Source organism: Esox lucius, chromosome 12 (genome assembly GCF_011004845.1).
Source record: "Esox lucius isolate fEsoLuc1 chromosome 12, fEsoLuc1.pri, whole genome shotgun sequence".
Taxonomy (NCBI): Eukaryota; Metazoa; Chordata; class Actinopteri; order Esociformes; family Esocidae; genus Esox; species Esox lucius.
The window spans coordinates 7,048,028-7,072,362 of record NC_047580.1 but is presented as its reverse complement, the minus strand read 5'-3'; the positions used below and the strand labels follow the sequence as shown (position 1 = coordinate 7,072,362).

At 43.3% G+C, this 24,335-nt stretch overlaps 1 protein-coding gene across 1 annotated transcript in view; it reads right to left on the bottom strand.

Moving 5' to 3' along the window:
* LOC105025739 (cadherin-4) overlaps window positions 1-24,335 on the bottom strand; it is a 300,440-nt gene that overhangs the window by 164,880 nt on the left and 111,225 nt on the right. The window contains 1 exon segment of the mRNA XM_010896667.5: window positions 11,695-11,718. Within this exon segment, the coding sequence (XP_010894969.3) occupies window positions 11,695-11,718 (24 nt within the window).

Below are 24,335 nucleotides of genomic sequence, written 5' to 3'. Positions count from 1 at the left end.
ACCTTTTGTAGGAGAGGGCAGAGCCAAGAGAGAGAAAGAGCAAAAGAGAAAAAGAGAAAAAGAGTGAGACACACAGGCGGAAAGGGGGAGAGACAGAGGTTGTGTGTTGGTGGTGGGGTGAAGTCTTGAGGATCACTCTGCTCCCTGTGTAAGTTGACAGGTAAATTAGCATCTTTGGCTAACAGGGCAAGCCCTCCTTTCCCCCTTCCTCTCTGACAGAGGCAGCCTGTTGACCCCACCATCGCCTCTGTCATTCCCCGCGTCCGCATTAGCATTAAACACACGCACGAACGCACTGTCACACCCTTCTATAGACACAGGCATAAACAAACACCCAACACGCACACATCGTCTCTACACTCTGCTGAACAAACAAGCAAATACATGGTATGTGCTGTTACACTCTATGTGTTGAATTCTGATAAGACACGACTAAGAATTCCCTTTCGGTTATAATGATCATAGCAACTCTCAGATATTCCAGGAATGTTTCAAGGTGTTGGACTCGTCTGAGCAAGACACTATCAACATGTTATACAGTAATACAATTATTCTTAGAAATAATAATAATAACAACAATCTTTCCAACCTCTACATAAAGCTAATTACATTTATAGTTATCATATCTGGAGCTGTTGACATGGTAAGTTATCATCTGTGGAGCAGTTTACACATATAGTTATCATATGTGGAGCTATTTACAAAGGGCTGTTTACATGTACAGTAGTCACAGGTGGAGCATGTGGAATATGTACAGCTTCTGAAAAAATTAAGAAACCAACTTTTTCTTTCCTTTCCAAAAAAGTGATGAACAGGGTTAAAATTAAGAGACCACTGGAAATGTAACACTTCTGTCCCTCACTCAAAACTTTCCTTTTCAACTTTTTTGGAAAGGAAAGAAAAAGGTGCAGTGGTCTCTTAATATTTTTCCAGAGCTGTATATCGTAAGTGGAGCTGTTTAAATGTACAGTTATTACATCTATAGTTAGTAAACATAAGGATGTTTTCATGTACAGTTAGTAAACATAAAGCGTTAGTGTAGTTATCATATTTGACATGGAGCTGTGTACATATGCAGAGACTTTTGCATGTACAGTTTTCATATGTAGAGCTGTTAACATGCATAGTTATCTTATGTGGAGTTGTTTACATTTAGAGTTAAATCATACCTGGAGCTGTTTACGTGTATAGGTATTCCTAATACAGCTTATCATATGTAGAGATGTTTCCATGCACAGTTATATGTGGAACTGTTGACAGAGATCTGCATTATATGTGAAGCTGTAGACATGAACACAGCATGGTTATAGTTGAGGGTAAAAGCGCGTAAATGCTGTATACGCACCTTTTGATTTGTGAAAGAGCATTTACTCACATTACATTACATTACTACACACTAATTAATTCTCGTTTACCTACTTATTACTGCATTCCCAGCAATGCTCAGGCACATGACATGTGCTCATTATGTTCCCCTGCGCATGCTCAATTTGCCTTCATCTATCCAACAGAAAGCTCATCTCATGCGCATGCACGCTATACACTGGAGATGCAGAACCAACCTTGGCACTCAGACAGACAGATGTACAAAACTTTTGAAAACGTCCATTAACTCCGGCGACATCCTTGTCTTCAAGAAAAAAACAGGCTCTTGAATAAGGAGGTAATCAAATGGTAAACAAAATAATGTAGTTTCTGATATTTCAGTTAGTTGGTTATCCACCTACTGTACTAGTTAGCTAAATGCAGTAGCTCTGTTTCACTAGCTTCTGTAGTAGCTAGCTAGTGAACTGGCTAGCTACATGTGAGAGACTGAAAATGAGCCATTTTTGTTTGTCCCCAATATTAACTAATATACTTGTCTATTTATTCAGTAAATATAATTATCATGCCAAAAAAAATATTATTTTAAACATTGCTTCACAGAGAGTAAAGAAATAGTTGGGGAAAAGAAAGAGCTCAGTGGAGCAGAAAGGAGAGAGTTTAGTGGTTTACTAGTGTTAATTAATTCATATGTTTTGTTGATAACAAATGCCAAAATATTTTTATCAAATCCATTGAAGTAGGAAAATGAATATGTTTGGTGGAATGTGTGTTCAATCCAGATATATATTTTTTTAGATTAGTAACCTGATTAATTACCTATACTAGGTCTTGCATCAAATGCAATTAATTGATACTGTTTAAAAATGTAATACGTTTTCGATTATAGTGATGAATGATTTGTCGTGTATAGGTATTCCTAATACAGTTTATCATACAGTATGTGGAGCTGTTTACATGTAAAGTTATTATACAGTTAGGTCCAGAAAAAATTGGACAATGATAGAAGTTTTGTGATATTGTCTGTTTACCAAAATATATTCAAGTTACAGTTAAATAATGAATATGGGCTCAAAGTGAAGTCTCTCAGCTTTAATTTGAGGGTTTTCATATTCAAATTGGAGGAAGGGTTATGGAAATAAAGCTATTTCATATGTAGCCCCTCTTTTTCAAGGGACCCAAAGTAATTGGACAATTGAATCAAAATCTGTTTCATGGACAGGTGTAGGCTATTCCTTCATTACTTCTTCATCAGTTAAACAGGTAAAAGGTCTGGAATTCTAGGTGTGGCATTCGCATTTGGAAGCTGTTGCTGTGAACCCACAACATGCAGTCAAAGGAGGTCTCAATACAAGTGAAACAGAGAGATAGCAGGAACATTAGGAGTGGCCAAATCAACAGTTTGATACATTCTGAGAAAAAAAAGAAACCACTGGTGAACTCTGCAACACAAAGGCAAAGGCCTGGGTGACCACGGAAGACAACAGTAGTGGATGATCGTAGGATCCTTTCCATGGTAAAGAAATCCCATTCACAACATCCAGCCAAGTGAAGAACGTTCTCCAGGAGGTAGGCATATCATTATCTAAGTCTACCATAATGAGAAGACTTCACGAGACCAAATGCAGAGGGTTCACCACAAGGTGCAAACCATTCATAAGCCTCAAGAATGGAAAGGCCAGATTAGACTTTGCCAAAAAACTTCTAAGAAAGCCAATACTGGAACAGTATACCTTGGACAGATGAAACTAAGATCAACCAAAATGATGGGAGGAAAAGTATGGAGAAGGCTTGGAAAGGCTTATGATCCAAAGCATACCACATCATCTGTATAACACAGTGGAGGCAGTGTGATGGCATGGGCATGGATGGCTTTCAATGGCACTAGATCGCTAGTGTTTATTGATGATGTGACAGAAGACGGAAGCAGCCGGATATGAATTCTGAAATGTATAGGAAAATATTGTCTGCTCAGATTCAGCCAAATTCAGCGAAGTTGATCGGATGGCGCTTCACTTTACAAATCGACAATGACCCAAAACATACTGTAAAAGTAACCCAGGAGTTTTTTAACACTAGAACCGCAAAATGCCTATGCCAATTGGCGTTTGAATTTGTAATTAAAATAAAACTGCCATTTTGAAAGCTACACCCTCCTCCTTCCATGACTTTTCCAAAATATGTGTATATTACATTGTTACGTTGTCAGAATTCAAAACTGACAAACAGAAAACTATTTAGAGACGATTTACCTGTTTTTTTTTACCCTGTTGTCCGACTTTATCCGCCAACAGACCATGCCACTTAGCGTTGGTACCCAAACGGTACCCAAATGATACCCAGGCACTAATCATCCCTCACTGAATGCCTGACGTCAATGGATGAATATGCGATACTCCAAGAAGAACGATCAGACCTTGGTTGAATTTGAATAACTTACAAATGGCTTTTATTGAAACATAATACAAACAATAATACAAACAATATAGGCTACTAATCACATGTTACCGTTTTTCAATTGGAGATTCATCTTATTATGTAGACTAATTCATCAAATGTAAATCTACAAATGGATTATCCGAAAAAAAATATTCACTAAACAAAATACCAAGGATATTGTTTAGCAGTCACAACTCACTAATTCAGGAAAGATATTACAAGTTACTGTTTTTATTTTAGGAGAAAAAGATAAACTAAATCACACACACATCCGATCGTCTCTCTCTGAATTTTCTCCGATTATTTTACTGAAGATTAAGAAATTGCATACATGTTGTTTACATTCTTTTTCAGTTGTTACAATTACATGTCTACCTCAGGAACCTAATCAAATATAATGAATAGCAAGGGAATAGCAATGACATCAATGGATGAATGGGCGATAGCCCCCTCATCACCCAGACACACTTATGCATGTGACTGAAATGTGATGATGATTGTAGAAAGTCTATATAATAACTCGGTGAGCAAGTCAGACAACTCAGACACAATGTTCAGCGTTTAGTTCACAATGGCAAACCAAACCTGACGATTTGACGCCCTGACAGCATTGCAGATGCTGCAAAATTTAGATGAGATGGAGTCAGATGGAGAATCAGAAAGATTTAGATGAGATGGAGTCAGATGGAGAATCAGAAAGATTTAGATGAGATGGAGTCAGATGGAGGATCAGAAAGATTTAGATGAGATGGAGTCAGATGGAGAATCAGAAAGATTTAGATGAGATGGAGTCAGATGGAGGATCAGAAAGATTTAGATGAGATGGAGTCAGATGGAGGATCAGAAAGATTTAGATGAGATGGAGTCAGATGGAGGATCAGAAATAGATCCCAAAATCGACAAGTCGGATGCCGGGTCTTCATCTGTTTCAGATACTGAACCGCTACCGCCAAAGCCTGAGCCTCCTCGCAAAACAGAAAGAAACTAACAAACGGTGACCCCAAATGCCATTGCGATAGGAGTCTGGAAGAGAGATTTTGGTAAAATAAATGTTATCAACTTTATCAGTTTTTTTTCTATGAATAGGCTGTGGCCTGTGTTACTAATTCTTTGAAATGTATTGTGTTTAAGCAACCGTGCTAAGGCCTATGTAGACTATTCATGAGCATATCCTTTGACTGTCGCCAACTAGTCGATCGTGTCTCTTATTTTACCTTGTACATCATCAAAATGAAAACTAAATGCTAAAGGATTTACCTTTGAATAATTGAAGTGTTGAGTCATTTTCGTTTTTTACATTTGTAAGGGCCTAATAAACAAATTAAAATAATATAGCCTGTGTTCTTAAAAATAATCGTTCTGTTTATTCTTTTTTTTTTTTGTATGTTAACACCTTAAATACAAACACTGCTCTGGCAGTTATAAAAAGGCCTGGCGGTTCTAGTGTTAAGGGGTTAGAAGTGGAATATTCTGCAATGGCCAAGTCAATCACCTGATCTCAACCCGATTGAGCATGCATTTCTCTTGCTGAAGACAAAACTTAAGACAGAAAGACCCACGAACAAACAACAATAAAGACAGCTGCTGTAAAGGCCTTGCAAAGCATCACAAAGGAGTAAACCCAGACTTCAAGCAGTCATTTCCTGCAAAGGACTCGAAAATGTTAAAAGTATTAAAAATTAACATTTTATTTTTGATTGTGTTAATTTGTCCAATTGCATCTGAGCCCCTGACATAAGGGGACTGTGTATAAAAATGGTTGCAATTCCTAAACATTTAATACAATAATTTTGTTCAACGCCTTGCATTAAAGCAGAAGGTCTGCACTTCAATTGCATCTCAGTTCAATTGCATCTCATTTCAAATCCATTGTGGTGGGGTACAGAGCCAAAATTATGAAAACTGTGTCAGTGTCCAAATATTTCCGGACTTAACTGTATGTGGAACTGTTGAAATGTACAGTGGGGAGAAGTATTTGATACAATTCCGATTTTTCAGGTTTTCCTACTTACATGTAGAGGTCTGTAATTTTTATCATAGGTACACTTCAACTATGAGAGATGGAATCTAAAACAAAAATCCAGAAAATCACATTTTATTATTTTTAAATAATTAATTTGCATTTTATTGCATGACATAAGTATTTGATCAGAATTCCGTCTCTCACAGACCTGTTAGTTTTTCTTTAAGAAGCCCTCCTGTTCACCACTCATTACCTGTATTAACGGCACCTGTTTGAACTTGTTACCTGTATAAAAGACACCTGTCCACACACTCAATCAAACAGACTCCAACCTCTCCACAATGGCCAAGACCAGAGAGCTGTGTAAGGACATCAGGGATAAAATTGTAGACCTGCACAAGGCTGGGATGTGCTACAGGAAAATAGCCAAGCAGTTTGGTGAGAAGACAACAACTGTTGGCGCAATTATTAGAAAATGGAAGAAGGTCAATCTCCCTTGGTCTGGGGCTCCATGCAAGATCTCACCTCGTGGGGCATCAATGATCATGAGGAAGGTGAGGGATCAGCCCAGAACTACACGGCAGGACCTGGTCAATGACCTGAAGAGAGCTGGGACCACAGTCTCAAAGAAAACCATTAGTAACACATTACGCCGTCATGGATAAAAATCCTGCAGCGCAAGCAAGGTCCCCCTGCTCAAGCCAGCCCATGTCCAGGCCCATCGGAAGTTTGCCAATGACCATCTGGATGATCCAGAGGATGAATGGGAGAAGGTCATGTGGTCTGATGAGACAAAAATTGAGCTTTTTGGTCTAAACTCCACTCGCCGTGTTTGGAGAAAGAAGAAGGATGAGTAAAACCCCAAGAACACCATCCCAACAATGAAGCATGGAGGTGGAAACATCATTCTTTAGGGATGCTTTTCTGCAAAGGGAACAGGACGACTGCACCATATTGAGGGGAGGATGGATGGAGCCATGTATCGCGAGATCTTGGCCAACAACCTCCTTCCCTCAATAAAAGCATTGAAGATGGGTGGTGGCTGGGTCTTCCAGCATGACAACAACCCAAAACACACAGCCAGGGCATCTAAAGAGTGGCTCCGTAAGAAGCATCTCAAGGTCCTCCAGACCTGAACCCAATAGAAAATCTTTGGAGGGAGCTGAAAGTCTGTATTGCCCAGCGACAGCCCCGAACCTGAAGGATCTGGAGAAGGTCTGTATGGAGGAGTGGGCCAAAATCCCTGCTGCAGTGTGTGCAAACCTGGTCAATAACTACAGGAAACGTATGATCTCTGTAATTGCAAACAAAGGTTTTCTGTACCCAATATTAAGTTCTGCTTTTCTGATGTATCAAATACTTATGTCATGCTGATAAAATGCAAATGAATTACTTAAAAATCTTACAATGTGATTTTCTGGATTTTGGTTTTAGATTCTGTCACTCACAAACTACAGACTTTTACATCCTTTGTAAGTGGGAAAACCTGCAAAATCGGCAGTGTATCAAATACTTTTTCCCCCACTGTATATTTACCATGTGGAGCGTTTTACATGTAGAGTTATCTTATATGGAGATGTTTACATGTATAGATATTGCTAATACAACACATCATATGTGGAGCTGTTTACATGTATAGGTATTCCTAATACAACACATCATATGTGGAGCTGTTTACATGTATAGGTATTCCTAATACAACACATCATATGTGGAGCTGTTTACATGTATATGTATTCCTAATACAACACATCATATGTGGAGCTGTTTACATGTATAGGTATTCCTTATACAGCTTGACAACATGCTAGCTGGCCTGCTGCAGTTTCTCGTCTCCCTGAGTGGAGCTGGAATCAATAGCCATCTCTCTCTTCCCCCCCCCCCCTCCCCCGTGTCCCCTTCTCTATTTCTGAAAATCTCTCTGTCATTAGTTTTTGCCTCCAATCTCTTTATACCCTTCATGTAAGAAACATCCATCACAACAGATCCGAGCGGCTGGGTGCTCTGCTGAGAATGTGTTGTGTGTGTCTGTACTGTACATGTGTGTGCCGGCTTGTGTCAACACCTTCACATGACGTTTCTCGTGGCATTCGTGGTACCACAGTGGTTGTCTGCTAGTTCGGGGGCCATCCAACTTTCATCCGATCATTAAACGCTGACAGGCTCCACAGAGCCAGCTGAGTAGCAGCATTGATCTCCTTTACAGGGACCTGGGGCCCTGACTTCATTATGCCTGCAAGTGCTAAGCTGCTTTTCCATGCTCAGTCGTAACTTAGCCCGCACGCACACACACACCCACGCAAAAACACACACAGATACACAGAGAGATACACAGATGGGAGAGAAAGAGAAAGGAAATAGAAGAGGAGTGAAGGGACAAAAGGAGTTAAGGAGTCACTGAGTCTAATGGGAGCTGAAGGAGAAGATAAGACAGAGACATTAGGGGGCGAAGGAGGAGATCGAGACCTAGAGAAAGAGGGAATTTGAGTGAGAGTTGGGTGGTGTCCGGGAGAAAGCGATGACAGATGATTATAAAGGCAGCTTGGGCGTGTGAACCTATGGCTCTCAGAGGGCAGAGAGGCCAGGGAAGTCAGGGAGGGAAAACTATTCCAAAAGGAGGCTTTTCCGCAGTGGAGTGATGAGCAGCTGAATCAATTAACTCGTGTTGTGAGTAATCAATTATCACACCGCTGCATCGGCTGCCTGAGTACTTAGTCAGATTCACCACGCAAGGCTTTGCTGGGTTGGGGAATACGATTTGACCTCCACCACACGCCAGTGCAGAAATACTGAAATACACATGTCAAATAATGAAATACAAACGTGAAATACTGAAATACACATGTGAAATATTGAAATACACATGTGAAATACTGAAATACAAATGTGAAATACTGAAATATGCACATGAAATACTGAAATGCACATGTGAAATACTGAAATGGAACGGTGAAATACTGACATGCACACATGAAATACTGACGTGAAATACACATGTGAAATACTGAAATACACACATGATATACTGAAATACATATGTGCGCAAGGCCTTATGCTCGTTAAGGAGCATAAGGCTTTCCTTAAAAAAGGAAATTAGGATGAAAAAGGAATCATTCTGTCGATGGCGATCTGATGAAGACTAATTCCTCTTTATTTTTCTCAGCAGCATCTTTCTCTCTTCTTCCTAATTCACCCTCTCTCCCCCTCCCTCCCTCCCTCCCTCCCTCCATCTCCTTCTCCTTTCTTCTGCCAGTGTAGGGTTTTGGCTGGTTTAACTACACCCACAGCTCCCTGAGGACGGGCCATGACAGATGAGCCTACGTGAGACTCCGATTCGATTCGGCCCATCTGATAAATTTATCGCTGGCATTTTGAAAATGAAATCAGAGGAACGTCTCCCAGAGACTGTGTTTCCAGCAGGTGCCATAAATATACTTAATATGGCTTTGAGAAAGGGGGAGCAGAGGTGGAAGAGAGAAAGGCAAATGGACTGATGAGGGGGAGATAGAAAAGTGAAAGACAGAAAGAGAGAGTGAGTGAAAGAGAGAAGTTGCGGTGAGAGAGCGATAGAGAGAGAGAGAGAAAGAGAAGGAAACAGAAAGAGTGAGATGGGAAGAGACCCAGTGAGAAAGGTTAGAGGGAGGATGTTGAGATGCTGAGTGGAGGTTGAACTATAATGAGGAGCTTGTCCAACATGGTGCTAATGAAGGAACCGTGGAGGTCACTCAGCTACTGAAATAGTACGCTTCCGGACTCTTCTGGCTGAGGCGGGGGAAAAAAGAGCCAACTAAAACACACGTGCGCTTTGGTAACATACGATGTGAACACATCAGTCGCCATTGACAGATAGCCTGAGTGTTTGCCATCTGAGGGGGCGCGGTTGACTGTGCCAGCAGTAACTCAAAAACAGACGTGCTCACACAGGACGAGAGAAGCAGAGGAGAGAGAGAAATAATACCCTGCGTTTTATCTCAGCTCCAGCCCTGGAGGCGGCTTGGTGCCGATGGTGTTGTAATATCTGTAAATCCCCTCCTAACTCACTGTGGCTGAATGAATAGAGCAACACATCCCTCTGCAAAAGCCTGTGTGTTTTAGTGTGTCAATGTTTGAAGGAAAGAGGGACTGTGCTAAAGGTGTGTGAGTGTGTGTGTGTGTGTGTGTGTGTGGCTGCCAGTGCCATGGCACTTGCTGTAAAACGCTTAGACTAGTGTACACACACATGCACACACACACACACACACACAAAGAATGACAGAAACATGGACAATCAAACAGAGACAGAGTAGAATTACACATAAGGGGGCAGACAGGCAGACAGGTAGAGACAGACAGACAGGTAGAGACAGGCAGACAGACAGAGTGATGTGGCCGATCTAAAATCTGTGCCTCTTCTTCAGCAGAATGAAGGATGGGAGGTGTTCAGCTATGAAGTACACAATGTAGCCTCCACTTCGCCTCACATCCAGGAGACTACACAGTGCTGTCGTAACACACCTCACATCTACCAGACTACACAGTACATTCGTAACACACTTCACATCCACCAGACTACACAGTGCTGTCGTAACACACTTCACATCCACCAGACTACACAGTGCTGTCGTAACACAATTCACATCCACCAGACTACACAGTACAGTCGTAACACACTTCACATCCACCAGACTACACAGTACAGTCGTAACACACTTCACATCCAGGAGACTACACAGTACAGTCGTAACACACTTCACATCCACCAGACTACACAGTACAGTCGTAACACACTTCACATCCACCAGACTACACAGTACAGTCGTAACACACTTCACATCCACCAGACTACACAGTACAGTCGTAACACACTTCACATCCACCTGACTACACAGTACATTCGTAACACACTTCTCATCCAACAGACTACACAGTACAGTCGTAACACACTTCACATCCACCAGACTACACAGTACATTCGTAACACACTTCACATCCACCAGACTACACAGTACACACTGTAACACACTTCACATCCACCAGACTACACAGTACATTCGTAACACACTTCACATCCACCAGACTACACAGTACACACTGTAACACACTTCACATCCACCAGACTACACAGTACAGCCGTAACTCAATTAACATCCATCAGACTACACAGTACACACTATAACACTTGTACCCCGTATCACATCCACTCAAGCAGCACAGCCTTAACATTCCCCCAGTTTGTTGATGTAAATTACATTTGGTACATAATCGATGACCAGCACAACCTACACACACACCGGTATGTGTGTGTGCCATCACATGTTTGAATCGTGACGTTAGCGAGTGTGTGTGGTATGATCGCTACTGCTACAGATGAACTGTGCTGGGACTGTAACAGCATGTAACCAACAAATCGTTCAGAGAAAACAAAGACTCTCTGTCCTCCCACGCCATAGCATGGCGACACCCAGCCACATTGCCGTTCCAAACAAAAGGTTGCCAAACAAAGTTTGAGAAAGTTGAGTGTGTGTGAACCACAATGCAGTGAGCCTGACTGTCTCCTACTGTGGAATCACAGGCTATGAGATAGGCCACACCCGCCGCCATTGTCTTGTTTACGGATTGGCAACCAGACCCAACCCCAGTCACACGGAGAAGGACACCCACGCGCTAACGAGCACACCATTTCCATTGCGCCGACCAACTAAGGGATTTCGGAGAGGGTGCGGTGTGGGAGAACCACTGTTGCCACCGGTGACGCACAGCGCGGTGTTTTAGCGTGGCTGACATGTCGGGCACAGGTCTCGATGAAAGGTGCAAAACGGACACAAAGCTTCCGACGCACCAAGAGGACCTTTGCTGTAAATACATGTATCTTTAAACCAACCTGACTGGTAAATAGAAGGTCGAATACAGGAAATGTATTATAAACACACACACACAAACCACACCTCACACAGCGGAGGGACGGGGTGACAGGGAGCATGCAGCCTTACCTGGTTGGGATGACAAGGCGGTACCTGCAGATGAAAGAGACAGAGGAAACAGAGGAGTGTGTTAGGGGCTGACAGGCTGTTGTCTCAGAGACACATCAAATGGCCGAGATGACAGCGGCAGCCTGTGATTCGCCGGGAGAGGAACAATGGTGTGACCCGCGAGGGTAAACAAAACGGCGGGCATTCATCTCAGCCCTCCAACAGTACAACCACTCGCTAAAAACAGACGCACGCGGCCACAACGTCCGATGGCTTTTAACCATCCTTTAGAGGGGGACTGGAGGAAGAGAGAGCAGCATGAAAATAGCCTTGATAGTAAAGAGCCAAGAACACTGGAAAAACCACAGACAACATTATAAAAGATACTGGCAGTGCAAGATGGGTGATGAGTAAACCAATAGCATAGGCCTCCTTGAGAGACAGCACCGTGTAAAACATTAAAGGCATTTCAGGACACTTGGCAGCAAAAAGGTGTGGATAAAAATAAACATTTTAAGAAGAGGGTTGTAGAGGCCCTCTCGTTTTAATGTTCCCTTCAAGTGCCAGGACAACAGAGAAGAGAGAGGGGAGTTAAAGTACAGTACATTTTGCTTATTGTTCTCATAAAATATTTACTGCAACCCTGTAAGCTTCCAATGTTTCATTTTTATTTAATAGGCTTGTCAAGACAGGAGGATTGCAAAAATAAAGTATTAAAAATACAGAAGATTTTTTTTTTTGCACTCTCAGCAGTCCAAATACTTGAACACTTTTGTGCACTGGCCGGACGCCCAAGAACCGACACCGCCAGGGGAGGCCGGTAATAATTGAATCCGGGTGGATTTGCGTCCGGTTAGGCTGAAGGGGAGGTAATCTGCTGCTTTGCCTAATTGCCAGAGACAAAGATGGGCTCCATTGGGGCATCGGTCGAAAATCAAAGTGGTGCGGCACGTCATTTCGGTGGATGTTTACCACATTAGCTGCCTTTTGTTTGCTGACATGTTCTGGAGAATCTGGGCCAAAGTGTTCCAAAGTGTGAATGTCTGTTAGCACAGCAGTGAGATGGTGCTAGCCCAACTCTGTTGATGGGTACGGTCGGTGTTCTGGTGCCATTAAATACCCCACTGTGTCTTTGTTGGGAAAACAGTGCAGCCATGCAAGCTGTTGATGTAACATTCTGAACATCAAGGTTAAAACAGTAAGACTTAAATCCCCCATTGATAGAGATTAGGGAACATTGGATATATTCCATACCATTCAACCCTGCCGATGAAAACACATTGTCTCAAGCCAAGTAACGTAACAGGAGACTAAGAAAGACCAACAGAGTGGACTCAACCTCGCTGGTCCATATCTTTACATCAGCAGTACAGAAAGAATGAGTGAGAGCGAGTTAGAAAAATACAAAAAAAAAAATCTCTCTCTCTCTCTCTCTAGGGAGAGAGAGAGAAGTGACAGCTAAAGAGGTTCTGACAAGCACTGTATCAGCGTCTGTCTGTCTCCTAACATCAGATTTCTCCTCAGGAGAAGACCAACCTTGCCAGGCCTTATCTTCCAATCCCACAGAGAGAGATGGGAGAGGAGGAAGATGAGGGATGGATGTATGTAGAGGAAGGGAGGGGAGAGAGAGGGGGAGGGATGGAGAGATAGAGGGACAGAGACAGTGGGGTTGAATGAAGTGAGACCCAAAGGAAAGAGAGAAGTCAGCTTATCCAAGGAGCAAATATCTTATAAAATATGAATGTGGCGTTGTCATATTAATGAAAATAGAAACAGTGTGGACTCTGTAGGTGTCTCAGACTGATCGTCTATATATAATGCAAAGGCACTATTTGACGCTCCACTTCTGGTAAGTGACCACGCAATCACGTGGAAGAAGCGAAACGCAGTTTAAAGCCCGGAAACAGCGAGACGGTATATCACAAGGCCTCCTATTCTCCACACACGCAATATGGAGACTGAAAGCCCAGGCCCATATGGCCAACGAGAAAAATGATGTCTTTTAATCATTGCCAATGGCTACTCTGACAACAAGGATAACCATGATGGAGAAGAAGAAAGCAGTAAAGTTAAGTTTTCCCCAAGCAGCTGACGACGACACTATGACAAAGCATAAACGCTTTCCATTCTTCACACGTCAATACGCGACATAAAAGAGCCCCGTGTCGGACCGTTTGGAAGCTAAAGCTCCCTTTTCACCACCAGATCATCGATCGGCTGGATTTCTGCCTGGTTGACGATGGCTTAGATGGATTCTGAGTAATATCCTGTGAATATGTGAGTGACGTTTTAATGCGGACACACGCCCAATACCAGCGTCCTGTCGGCTGGGTATTATGTAAAGGAGGCTATTCGTCAATACAGGGATCCCAGTCATCCCACTCAGCAGCAGGTTTATGCAAGCACAGCTAATGCCGGCCCTGAGACAGCCAAAACCTGCCTGCGGAAAGGAAGGGACCCGGAGTCGGGCTGCTTTCACAGGGGAAACAAGCTAGTGAGACAAACTTGGAAAATGGCCGGTATGTGCAGCTAATGCTGAAATTCTTTTTTGTGCTGCCTTTTTCAGAGAGAGAGAGAGTGGGAGAGAACCTGAAACATGATTAACTTTTTATGAAGATTCAATAGTACTGTTCTTGTTTTCTGGGGGTAATGGTACAAGCAAAGATAAGATGGAGGATGATGTTCTGACAGTGTGACTGACCCGAAAAGTTAAACGAGGATTTTCTGGAACCTTTGTGCTGTAATCAAGAACACTGGTCAGCTATTCCGATCAAGGGATTTCCATGCATTTGTTTTTCTCAACATCTTTGAATTGAATGAGCATATTGGCATGAAAACTGACACAGATAAAAATAATAATAATACATATACATTGATTGACAATTACTAATTATTTAAAAATATTTACTAATTATTTGCTTGCCTTTCTGTTCTAGAAGGCTGTTCCAGGCAAATAGCTTTTGTTCATCAAATGTAAGATCAGTGTAGTAAAAGAGGCCTCAGTTTAGAGGGAAAATTCTAGAAACATATTTTCTGAGTGCTTTCAAAACAATGAATTCTGAATGGTGGGGGAAAAAAGTTCAGGAATAAGTATACGCTCTCCAAACCTCTGTCGCCATACGGAATGCAATAGAGCTGTTGTTGGAAAATTTGTGAAATTGCAGTGGGATGAGAGGAATAATAAGACAGTTCACACCCTTGAGAACTCATATCTCCCAGGTCTCATACTAGTCAGCATTTTTTTGTTTCTTGAGGTGGCTGGAGGCATGCTGCAGTCAGTCAGTCTGACCAGAAGTGAGAAGGTCTTTCTATCTTTGATAATGATAGTGATGACAGCACCCTGTGGACAACCATTTTGACGAAATGCACCACCAAAGGGGACAGAAACCTTCAAATAGCTGTTCCAGCTCAGGGGGTTGAATCTCCTCGTCTCTCTTCTGCTCTCTCTCTTCTCCTGTCAATCACATTTCCCTACTTTAAATCACCTATTTACAGTACCCCTCTTTCTCCGCCGCTTCCTATTCTCTGCTCTCCATTCTCCTGTTGCTGACCCCCCTACGCCCGCTTCCTCTTTCTCCTCTGCCCTCCCTCCCGTCCTGCCCTCCTTCTCTCCTGTCTCCGTCTCCCAGAAGCACTTTGTGAGAAGGCAGCTGGGTCTTCACACGAAGCACGCAGAGGCTGACTTGAAGGCATACACAGCTGGGTGGCAGCGGCTGGAAGTGTGTGGGTGGGTGGGGGGGGGGGTGTGTTTATGTGGGTGTGTGTGTGTATCTCTTCGTGTGTCCAGAGGACAGTATGTGGTCAGTGCAGCTGGTTTCATGTGAAGCAGCCTGGCCCCGTGCTGTTAATATGGAGGGGTGGTAAATTTGAACTGCAGCTGGTGCATCCAAACCTTTTCTACCAGCCATTCCCAGCGTTGATTATGATGTGATTCTACCAGCTGCTACCATCAGGAACTGTGGATTGGTTCCTCAAATGCTCTGACTAGAGGACCACGCCTCAAGACTATCTGTCCTGACTTTGTCTCAACCTTTAAACGCTCTCCAATAAGAAGTCTATAGCCATTTACAATTTCAAAATCTTTGAAGCTGATTCCTTTCACAAAAAAAATTTAAAATAAGAAACTAGAACATAGAATTTTTTTAACACCATCTTAATGAACTTGCTGTCCTCCAAAACCTATGTTTTTTTAAAGGTATTGTATGTCTGTGGTGTTTCTTTTGAGGGGGTATTCCTGGACTCCCTGGAAGTCCCGACAAGTTGTGATTGAAGTCGAGTGCATTGGAAAGCTGTCTCCCACTGACCTCTAAGTTGTGGTCTTATAAGCTTCTGCCCTGGGAATAGCTTTAATTAAATACAGAAATTGGGTTCGATTTTATAACCGTCATGAACTGAAGAATCCTCACAGCTAATCACCACTTTATCAAGACAAATGAAAAGCATATCGGTCAAGACAAACCTGCGAGTATGTGTCGTGCGTGTGTTTGTGTGTGTTTGTGTGTTTGTGTGTGTTTGCGCACACATTTGTTTGTGTGTTTGAGGCATGCACAGTACTGAGGAAATGAACAGCAGCTGTCTTCAGATAATTAAGCAGTATTGACATATTGAATCTCCCATTTAATCAGGATAAATTCCTACACTGTGAACCTGGCCATGCTGACGCCACATCACTGGCAGTTAGAAAACCCCAGGAAGCCACACATCGACCAACGTTGACCCACGGTCACACTTGACCTCTGAATCGGAGGTTAATGATCCTAACAGAGCTCTGTCATTATAGAATGGGTCGGGACTGGGGCCATGATAAACTCCCGTCTGTGAAGGCCCCAGGGACGACGTTGGGAGGCCCTCCAGGGGACGAGTCATCTCAGGGGTCCTGGGTCAGTATCGCCCTATTGGCCTTACGGATCGAGGTTTTACCATGTCACATGCATGCTAGTCAAAGTCAGAAATATGCCTGTCGTGTTGTCTAGTCACAGTGTCAAGGCACAAAAGGCAGGAGGGGTCCGTTCGACTGGCGTGATAGGCTGTAACTGTCCCGGGTTCAATGCATTTTCAGTTGGCATCAAGAAAGGATATATTTACCTTCGCTGCGCTCCGCATATAATCGCTAGCTCACCATTCTTCTTGGAGCAATACGTCTGTACTCCATGTCAACATACAGGTAATGTCAGGCTGGTATACATGCCCTACTCTCCGTTCGGCGTAAAAAAAAATGTTTTAACAAAAGGCAGCGTGCGTCCCCTATTACACCTGTGTCTCTGGGTCGAGCTAGCAGCAGTAGCTACCGTGCCAGTGAGCACCAGCAGGAGAGGCTGCTGCAGTTGGGTCCCGATCCGCATGATGCATGTTGCTCTTTGTCTCTCGTCTGCTGAGCGAAAGGTCAGAGCCGCTGTTATTCTGTACTGACGGAGAACAGGCTGCGAGCGGCCCACGCAAACAGGAAGATGTCACCTTTTACAGGGGACTGTAAATTACCCTCAGTCTATGTTGAAGGAGTGTGTCAGGAGAAGTGGGTGCTATCTGCAACGTATTTGCAGTGGTCTCTGAGAGACTAGAGTTTGTCCAGTTTGGTGATGTTGAGTGTAAGGTGTTCAATAGGTGGCAGGCACTTCTGGAAAAGAAGTGAACATGAGACGGTAAATATTATCCTTTAAAGGTTGCAATTTGTATTATTTTGTATAATACTCATTTACACAGCTCCTCTATCCTCTTTCAAAGCTCCAGCATGTGCGTGCACATGTTTTTAAAAATACAAGAATCACTAACACTGTCTTGTTAAAGGAACAATCCAATATAACACTAGCATAACATTTAAAATTAGCCAAGTGGCTGCACTTGATGTATTTGTTTTGAATCACATTAGCTTTTTTAGCTGCTCTGAAAACATATATACAATGAGCTATTATTCATAATACTAAATCTTATGAAAGCCACTGCTTACCCTTTTTCTAGAAGAGGAAAGAATAATAGAAAGCCTAGCAATACTAATTTACAGCAAGTTGGGGGTTGGATCCTACGCTTCACTTTTTACCTACACTGCAGCCAAGTAAAGGAGTGCAGCATTTTCTCTCATTATGTTCAAATGACTTGCCTATTAATGAAAATGGAAAACATTTATTTTGCTAGCGCTACAGTTTCAGCTGGACTAATTACCATTGCAATATCGTAATGAAAACACAAAGTGCCGCAGCGCTAACTAGCTTGAGGAGTGTTGCTCACTAGGCAACTGTTCTATTTTCACAAGTGGCAACGGGTCCTCTTGAGAGAGCAAATACTACATTTGGCAACCAAAGGAGTTAGTACTCACACAATGGGAGGCCCAAATTGGTGAGTACAAACAGATCAACACAACCACCCACACATGGAAGGAATGTTCTGTTCTTCTGTTGTGCATATGGAATATAGAACCTTACAAAGCTGACCAAATATGCTTTATATTTAGTATCAGTTTTGTGTTGTTAAATGTTTTACTCAAATTTGTTTACCACATTAATCTTCACAAGTTCTGTTCAATTCGCAGTAATGGACTTACCTTACCATAACAATTCAACATTTGGTTCACTGTATCAAAGATTTAGACCTGTCCTCTGATGCATCTTGCAAAGCTGTTCTGCTCTTTATCACACTTGTTACTCAGAAAGTAATCACCAGCATACATCCTCCGGAGAAGTGCCTTTGCCAGCCAACAACCCAGAAGAAGCTTGCAGGAGCCCCAAAATATCACAAGGAGCCGCCAGAACACAAGACAAGGCAACCCTAACTGACATCCACAGATCCACTCCAGATGGCACCGAGTCAATTCGCACCGCTCTCTGAGCGACCTATCGGATTGCGTCACCAATGAACCTTTTAAAGGTATATAAAGGTATATTTTATTCGGGCAATTTACCACTCGCCTATACCACTGGGGCACACATAAACCATTCATAAAGGCATTTATGAGTCACTACTCCCACACGTTAAAACCATTTACTAGTCCTCAGAAAAGTATTTTGGCAGCCGCTCACAATACCGCTTAAAGTAAGGGATATTCATGCTTTATAAATCTTCTAAGTGACCAGTGACCACAGGACTGCCACGGCTAGACACCCCAACAGCACCTGGGAATGGAAACAACACGGGATGTTTAAGGAAATGTGTACTGTATATTGTGAATAACTACCATAATAACATTTACGGAAGTATTACTGTAATGATGTTGAGCAAACCGTAAATGCAATATGAATATACTCTCTCACACCAGTACAAAAACACACAGAACACACACACACGATGTACTCCAGTAATAATTGTGGGGTTTAGACGAGAGGCCAGGGTTTTAGCTTGCACCCGCTACATTGCAATAAAATCCAATTCCAAACTAATTACATCGCACTGCGCCCTGGCACCAAACATCACTTGTTTCTCACCCACAGCCCAGCCTTGTCAATATCAATAGCAATCTGTCACTAGCCATGGCCGATAGTAATAAAAATAATAGAGCAGACTTGGACAAATATAATATTTATATAATAAAAAAACAATAGCTTCAACCAGATTAAGCCCTGTGCTTTTAGGAGGTGAACATTTAAAAGTGGAAAGATGCCACCATACATGTTGGCCATTGTAAGCTGACGAAGAGGGAAAGGTAGAAAAAGAGAGAGAGAGAGAGGGAAGTAAAGAGAAGAAAGAATAGGGGGTTGAAGAAGTCGGCAGCATGTTTACAGCATCTTCCCAAATAAATAGCCCATATAAATAAGCAAACAGCAGCATTGTTGGAATAATCAAATTTCCTTCTGCAACCTTCCCCTTCAAATGATGACCAGAGCCATTCTAATGGTGTCCTGATAGCCTGATTTCCCAGGGGGCCCTGCTTGGAGAGGTCAGAGAGAAACAGGGGCGGGAAGGAGTATGTCTCTTGCTCCCAGCAGATGGTCCTTGATCAGATATTAGAGGCTGGGCAGCAGTATGGCTGGGTAGGGCCACAGGCACTCTGGCCTGCCTGGCGGGAGAATGACCCCCCCCCCCACACACACACACACGCTGCTGCGGGGGCAGGAATACACACTCCCACACAAGGGCGCCAAACTGGAGGGACTTGGAAAATAGGCAGAGACAGTGTAATATCTTTCAACCTGTTTTCAGTGCTGAATCTAGTATAACAGTACGAGAGACTAGTTCATTTTTAATACTTTAAGTTGTCATTAAGAATCTGATGGAATCAGATGAAACATGAATGTCATTTTTTCCCCTTTGCTTTTCTACGAATAGCAAATGCCAGGAGACTAACCAAATGAGTCTGAATAATCGAATGGCCGATCTCCCATCCCCTTCTTTGATCACTCTGTGTCTCCCCACATGACAGGAGAGAGCTGAAAGAATGAACAGAGTGCACTTAACTTTATTCATCCCCTCCCCTGTGACAACAAAGCTGAAAATGCCAGGGTGTCCGTTGTGACCTTCAGGCCATCAGTCACTCACTGATCAGATGGCACGGCACATTCCCTCCTCCTTCCCCTCCCTCCCACCGACTCATCGCTCTCCAACCACATCTGATGCCGCCCTCCTGTTTCTGTCCGTTTCATCCACCACTTCCCAACTCGTCACCCACTTTCCTCTTTATGTTTATCCGGATCGTCCAACTCCCCTGCCACTCTCTGCCCCCTCTTGTCCATCCACAATCCCTTCCTCTGCTCTCTTCTATTCTGTGCGCCCAATCTGTATTTGCTCATGGCTATTTATCAATTCATCTCTACTCTCTACTATCTATATATATATAATACATCTCTACTCTCTACTATCTATATATCTATAATACATCTCTACTCTTTCCTATCTATCTATCTGTCCCTGCTCACTCCACTCCTTCTACAACTCTTTCACAGGAGTCATATTGAAAAGTTGTCTGTCTGCCAATATCTGCCTATCTGTCTGTCTTTGTTTGCCTGCCTACATGCCTGCTTCCCTGTCTGCATGACTGTACATCTGCATGAATGTCTGCCTTCTGCCTGTCTGTCTGCACGTCTACCTTTTTGCTCTACGTTTATGTCTGTCGCCTGCTGGGTTAAATGTAGTCCATTGGCTGGACTGGACTAAGCACTATGATTACATGATTATTGTAGGTAGAGCCCTGAGGTGGTTTTTACATGATTATTATTTGTTTCTTTACCTCTTTATCCCCCTGAATCAGTGATGATGAGCGGCTAAGCTATAAACAATGGCTAAGAGTGTCTACTTCCATTAATGGACGTATTATTATGAATCTGTTCAAAATGCTCTTGAATCATCTCATCAGCCCAAAGCCCCTTCTCTCATCTCCACGCGTTTCAGAAATACAAAAGCCTCAGCTTTGCTCCATCAGAAGATATTGTGTGACGTGAAAACAACAGTTAAGTGTCCACTTTGCTTAATAAAGGGAATTATTCTTAAGCTCAATAAGCTCTTCACACACCCCCAAGCAATTTTAATATTTCTAATAAATAAAAAGCTTTGGTGATTCTCAATCACAGATAGTGTCGGATGTAAACAAGACTGTATCCTTGCTGCAGTACTTCAAATGTCGTCCCACCATTTTTACACTGACAATTATGCGAACAGAAAATAAACCATTACTGTGGCCACAATGACTGGGAGAAGGGGAAAACGTACCCTGTATCCATTCTAGTCTAAGCTCGCTCACTATCTGACCATGTGAGCAGGGCCATCATCAGGGGATATGAGGAATGCACTTCTAACTTTTCTCAGTTTCCTCCAGTTTTAAATTTTAGGAGGAGATGAGGTCCTGGTCCACCTTGTTTGGGGGGCCCGTTGCTCTCCCTGTCCTTGTCCACCTGGTCATACTTCTGACCTAGTCTAAAATCAAATAGCCTCCGGATTTAGCCCAGAGAACTGTATTAATTATTCCAATTGGACTCTTAATATCTCACCCGGCACAGCCAGAAGAGGACTGGTCACCCATCTGAGCCTGGGACCTCTCTAGGTTTCTTCCCAAAATATGGCCTTCTTAGGGAGTTTTTCCTAGCCACTGAAATTCAACACTACTGTTGTTTTCTCCTTGGGGTTTAAGGCCAGGTGTCTCTGTAAAGCACTTTGTGACAACTGCTGTGGTAAAAAGGGCTTTATAAATAAATTTGATTGATTGATCAGTAATCCCGGGCCCCCTGAAAAAATATAAGTCTGGGCCCCCTCACTAATGCACGACATTGATATTATTCCACTCAGTGGGCCACCCCAAGTCATGGGCCCCGTGAAGCATATTCACATTTCCCCATGTTAGTGATTGCCCTGCATGTGAGTACGGCATGTTCAATATAAGACTGTTCATCTATCCAGTTAATATTAGTATTCAATTTCAGTTGCAGTTCAACATTCTGTGAAAACAAACATACACACACACAGAAAATTGGTAAAGAGGGCAAATCCAGTTTGACGGCAATGTACACTGAGTTGACTTAAACGTGTTTGTATGTCAGTATTCATCAATGAACAGTTTAGAGAGTGTGTGTGTGTGTGTGTGTGCCTGACAGAGACCGTTTGATCATGAATCATTCTATTAATGTGGCGTGGACATTCTGTCCTATATTGCTGTGTTTCATTGCTGTGAATGTGTGCCACTTTTCTCTAACCCTTTTGGACCCCTACTCTTACAGGACACTCACGCAATGCAGGCAGTGACACTGACGGAATGGCGGATGAGACACAGGGTAATTATCAGCTAGCGGAGCAGGGCGGCGAGTTACAACGACACACAAGCTGCCGCCGCCGCTGAGTAAATTAGCGGCGATGCCACTGTGTGTCATTGGGTTTCATTACGGCCTCTTCCCTGAAGGCCAACTCGCAGGTCAGCGCTGAGGTAAGAACTACAGAACCAGCACTGTGACTCGTTACTGGTAGGAGACTGAGGGTGGAAGAGTGAGCGAAACGGAGGAAGGCGGAGACTGACGCATAGACATACGGACAAATGAGAATTAGACAGTCATATCTACCTACGGCTGCCTAAGATATAGACATGCAGTAGACTGATACAGACGGAGGGCAATGGTGCTGTTTCTAGACCGACTCAGTGATCAGGGAAATATGCAGGAAAGGAAGAGAAGCCCTCGGGCCCTCGGAGAGAGACTGACAGTAAGACAGAGAAGCGGACTCAGAGGGAAGATGAATGGAGGGTTGAGGAAAGATGGCAGGAGCCGGCGAGAGAGACAGCGTGGACGGAAAGACGGGAGGCTAAGGAGACGCACGGCGACGCAGGGGCAGCGGGAGGACCAGGAGCCTGTCACGTTGTCACGCCCCGCAGGCACCCCTGTCAGTCACACCAGCCTCTGCGCCCTGACGGGTGACACGGCGACCAACACACACTCCCAAAAACAGCTCGGTGTGTGCGTGCGCGCGTGCCTGTGTGAGACTATGTGTAGGCCTGTGGTTTCATCACTCCCATGAGAGTAAATATGGTGGTAAACAAGGGCCCTTTGTGATGTTCCTGGACAGCTCCTGCAGGATGGAACGTCACCCGTGTATCTGGAGAGACACCATCAAATGGTGTTAAACTCCAGCCTTCTTCCTGGACACTTTGTGAAGGTTTTCACTGTAGGATTAGAGAGAGCCCTCGTGTACAAATATGGCAATGCACTCTCTCCCATACAGCCTCCACAATGACATATTGGCAATGTTGACATGACATACAGTAAGGCAAGCTCTGTCTGAAGACAATGCATACAGTCCTTGATAAAGGATGCCAATATCTAGCCACACAGTAAATGAGCTAAAGAGGAGTTTGCAACATGTGGAATATGTTGTCCTTCATTGAAAAGGGACTCCACCAAAGTTAAACATTAAAATATATTTTCCAGAGTAGTAAGTGTCAGAATGATTGGCAGAGAAATACAAACACAAAGGCAATGGCAGAGAGGATTTCCCCACCACGTTTTCCTGCACGTACATGCTTCTTTCACGCCAAACGTACTGCTGTAAGACATGGCCAAAGGGCTCTATTTTCATTTAATCTGATGATACAAACCGGTTCCAATCCAAGTGCCAAAACCGTTTGGTAAACTCGCCAGGAGACCCCAAATTTCGGTTTAACCAAGTATTAAGTATTAGAGAAACTATGCTAAGCAATGTACACACCATGTCTTGGCGTTAGGCACTGTCCCTTTGGGGTTACTCACGCCATTCTCATGTATGCAATACTACTAACAAAAACATTAACACTGTAAAAGTAATACCTATGGCAATGAGCAAGGTAAGCAGCACCAATCCCCCCACAGAAAAGGATCCGAACGGGTAGAGGCAGGGGTGGTGGGTGCAGCAGACAGAGTGAGTACCCTGACTGATTTAAAAAGGCCGCCATATTAGATTAGGAAATCTTGAGACTATGGTATGAGATCCCGACATCAGCTGATGTGTCGCTGAACCAACGCCCACTTGGGATCCCTGGCTGAACTAGCTGCGCTCGTAACTCCCCGAGTTTGACCCCGGATTGTTCCGTGAGTCACAAAACATCTTTTTCACTGTTTAGGGGGCCAAGATGCAGTTGTAACATGCTGCTGAAGTGAGTAGTGATAGTTGGCGTAGGTTTTTAGCTGTTTTGTACCCATTTCCTAAGGAAGGTTAACAACCATTTTGTCTTTTGTTTGTTAGTTGATTGCTTTTCGTTGTGTTGATAGACAAGAAAGGGCTTTGAA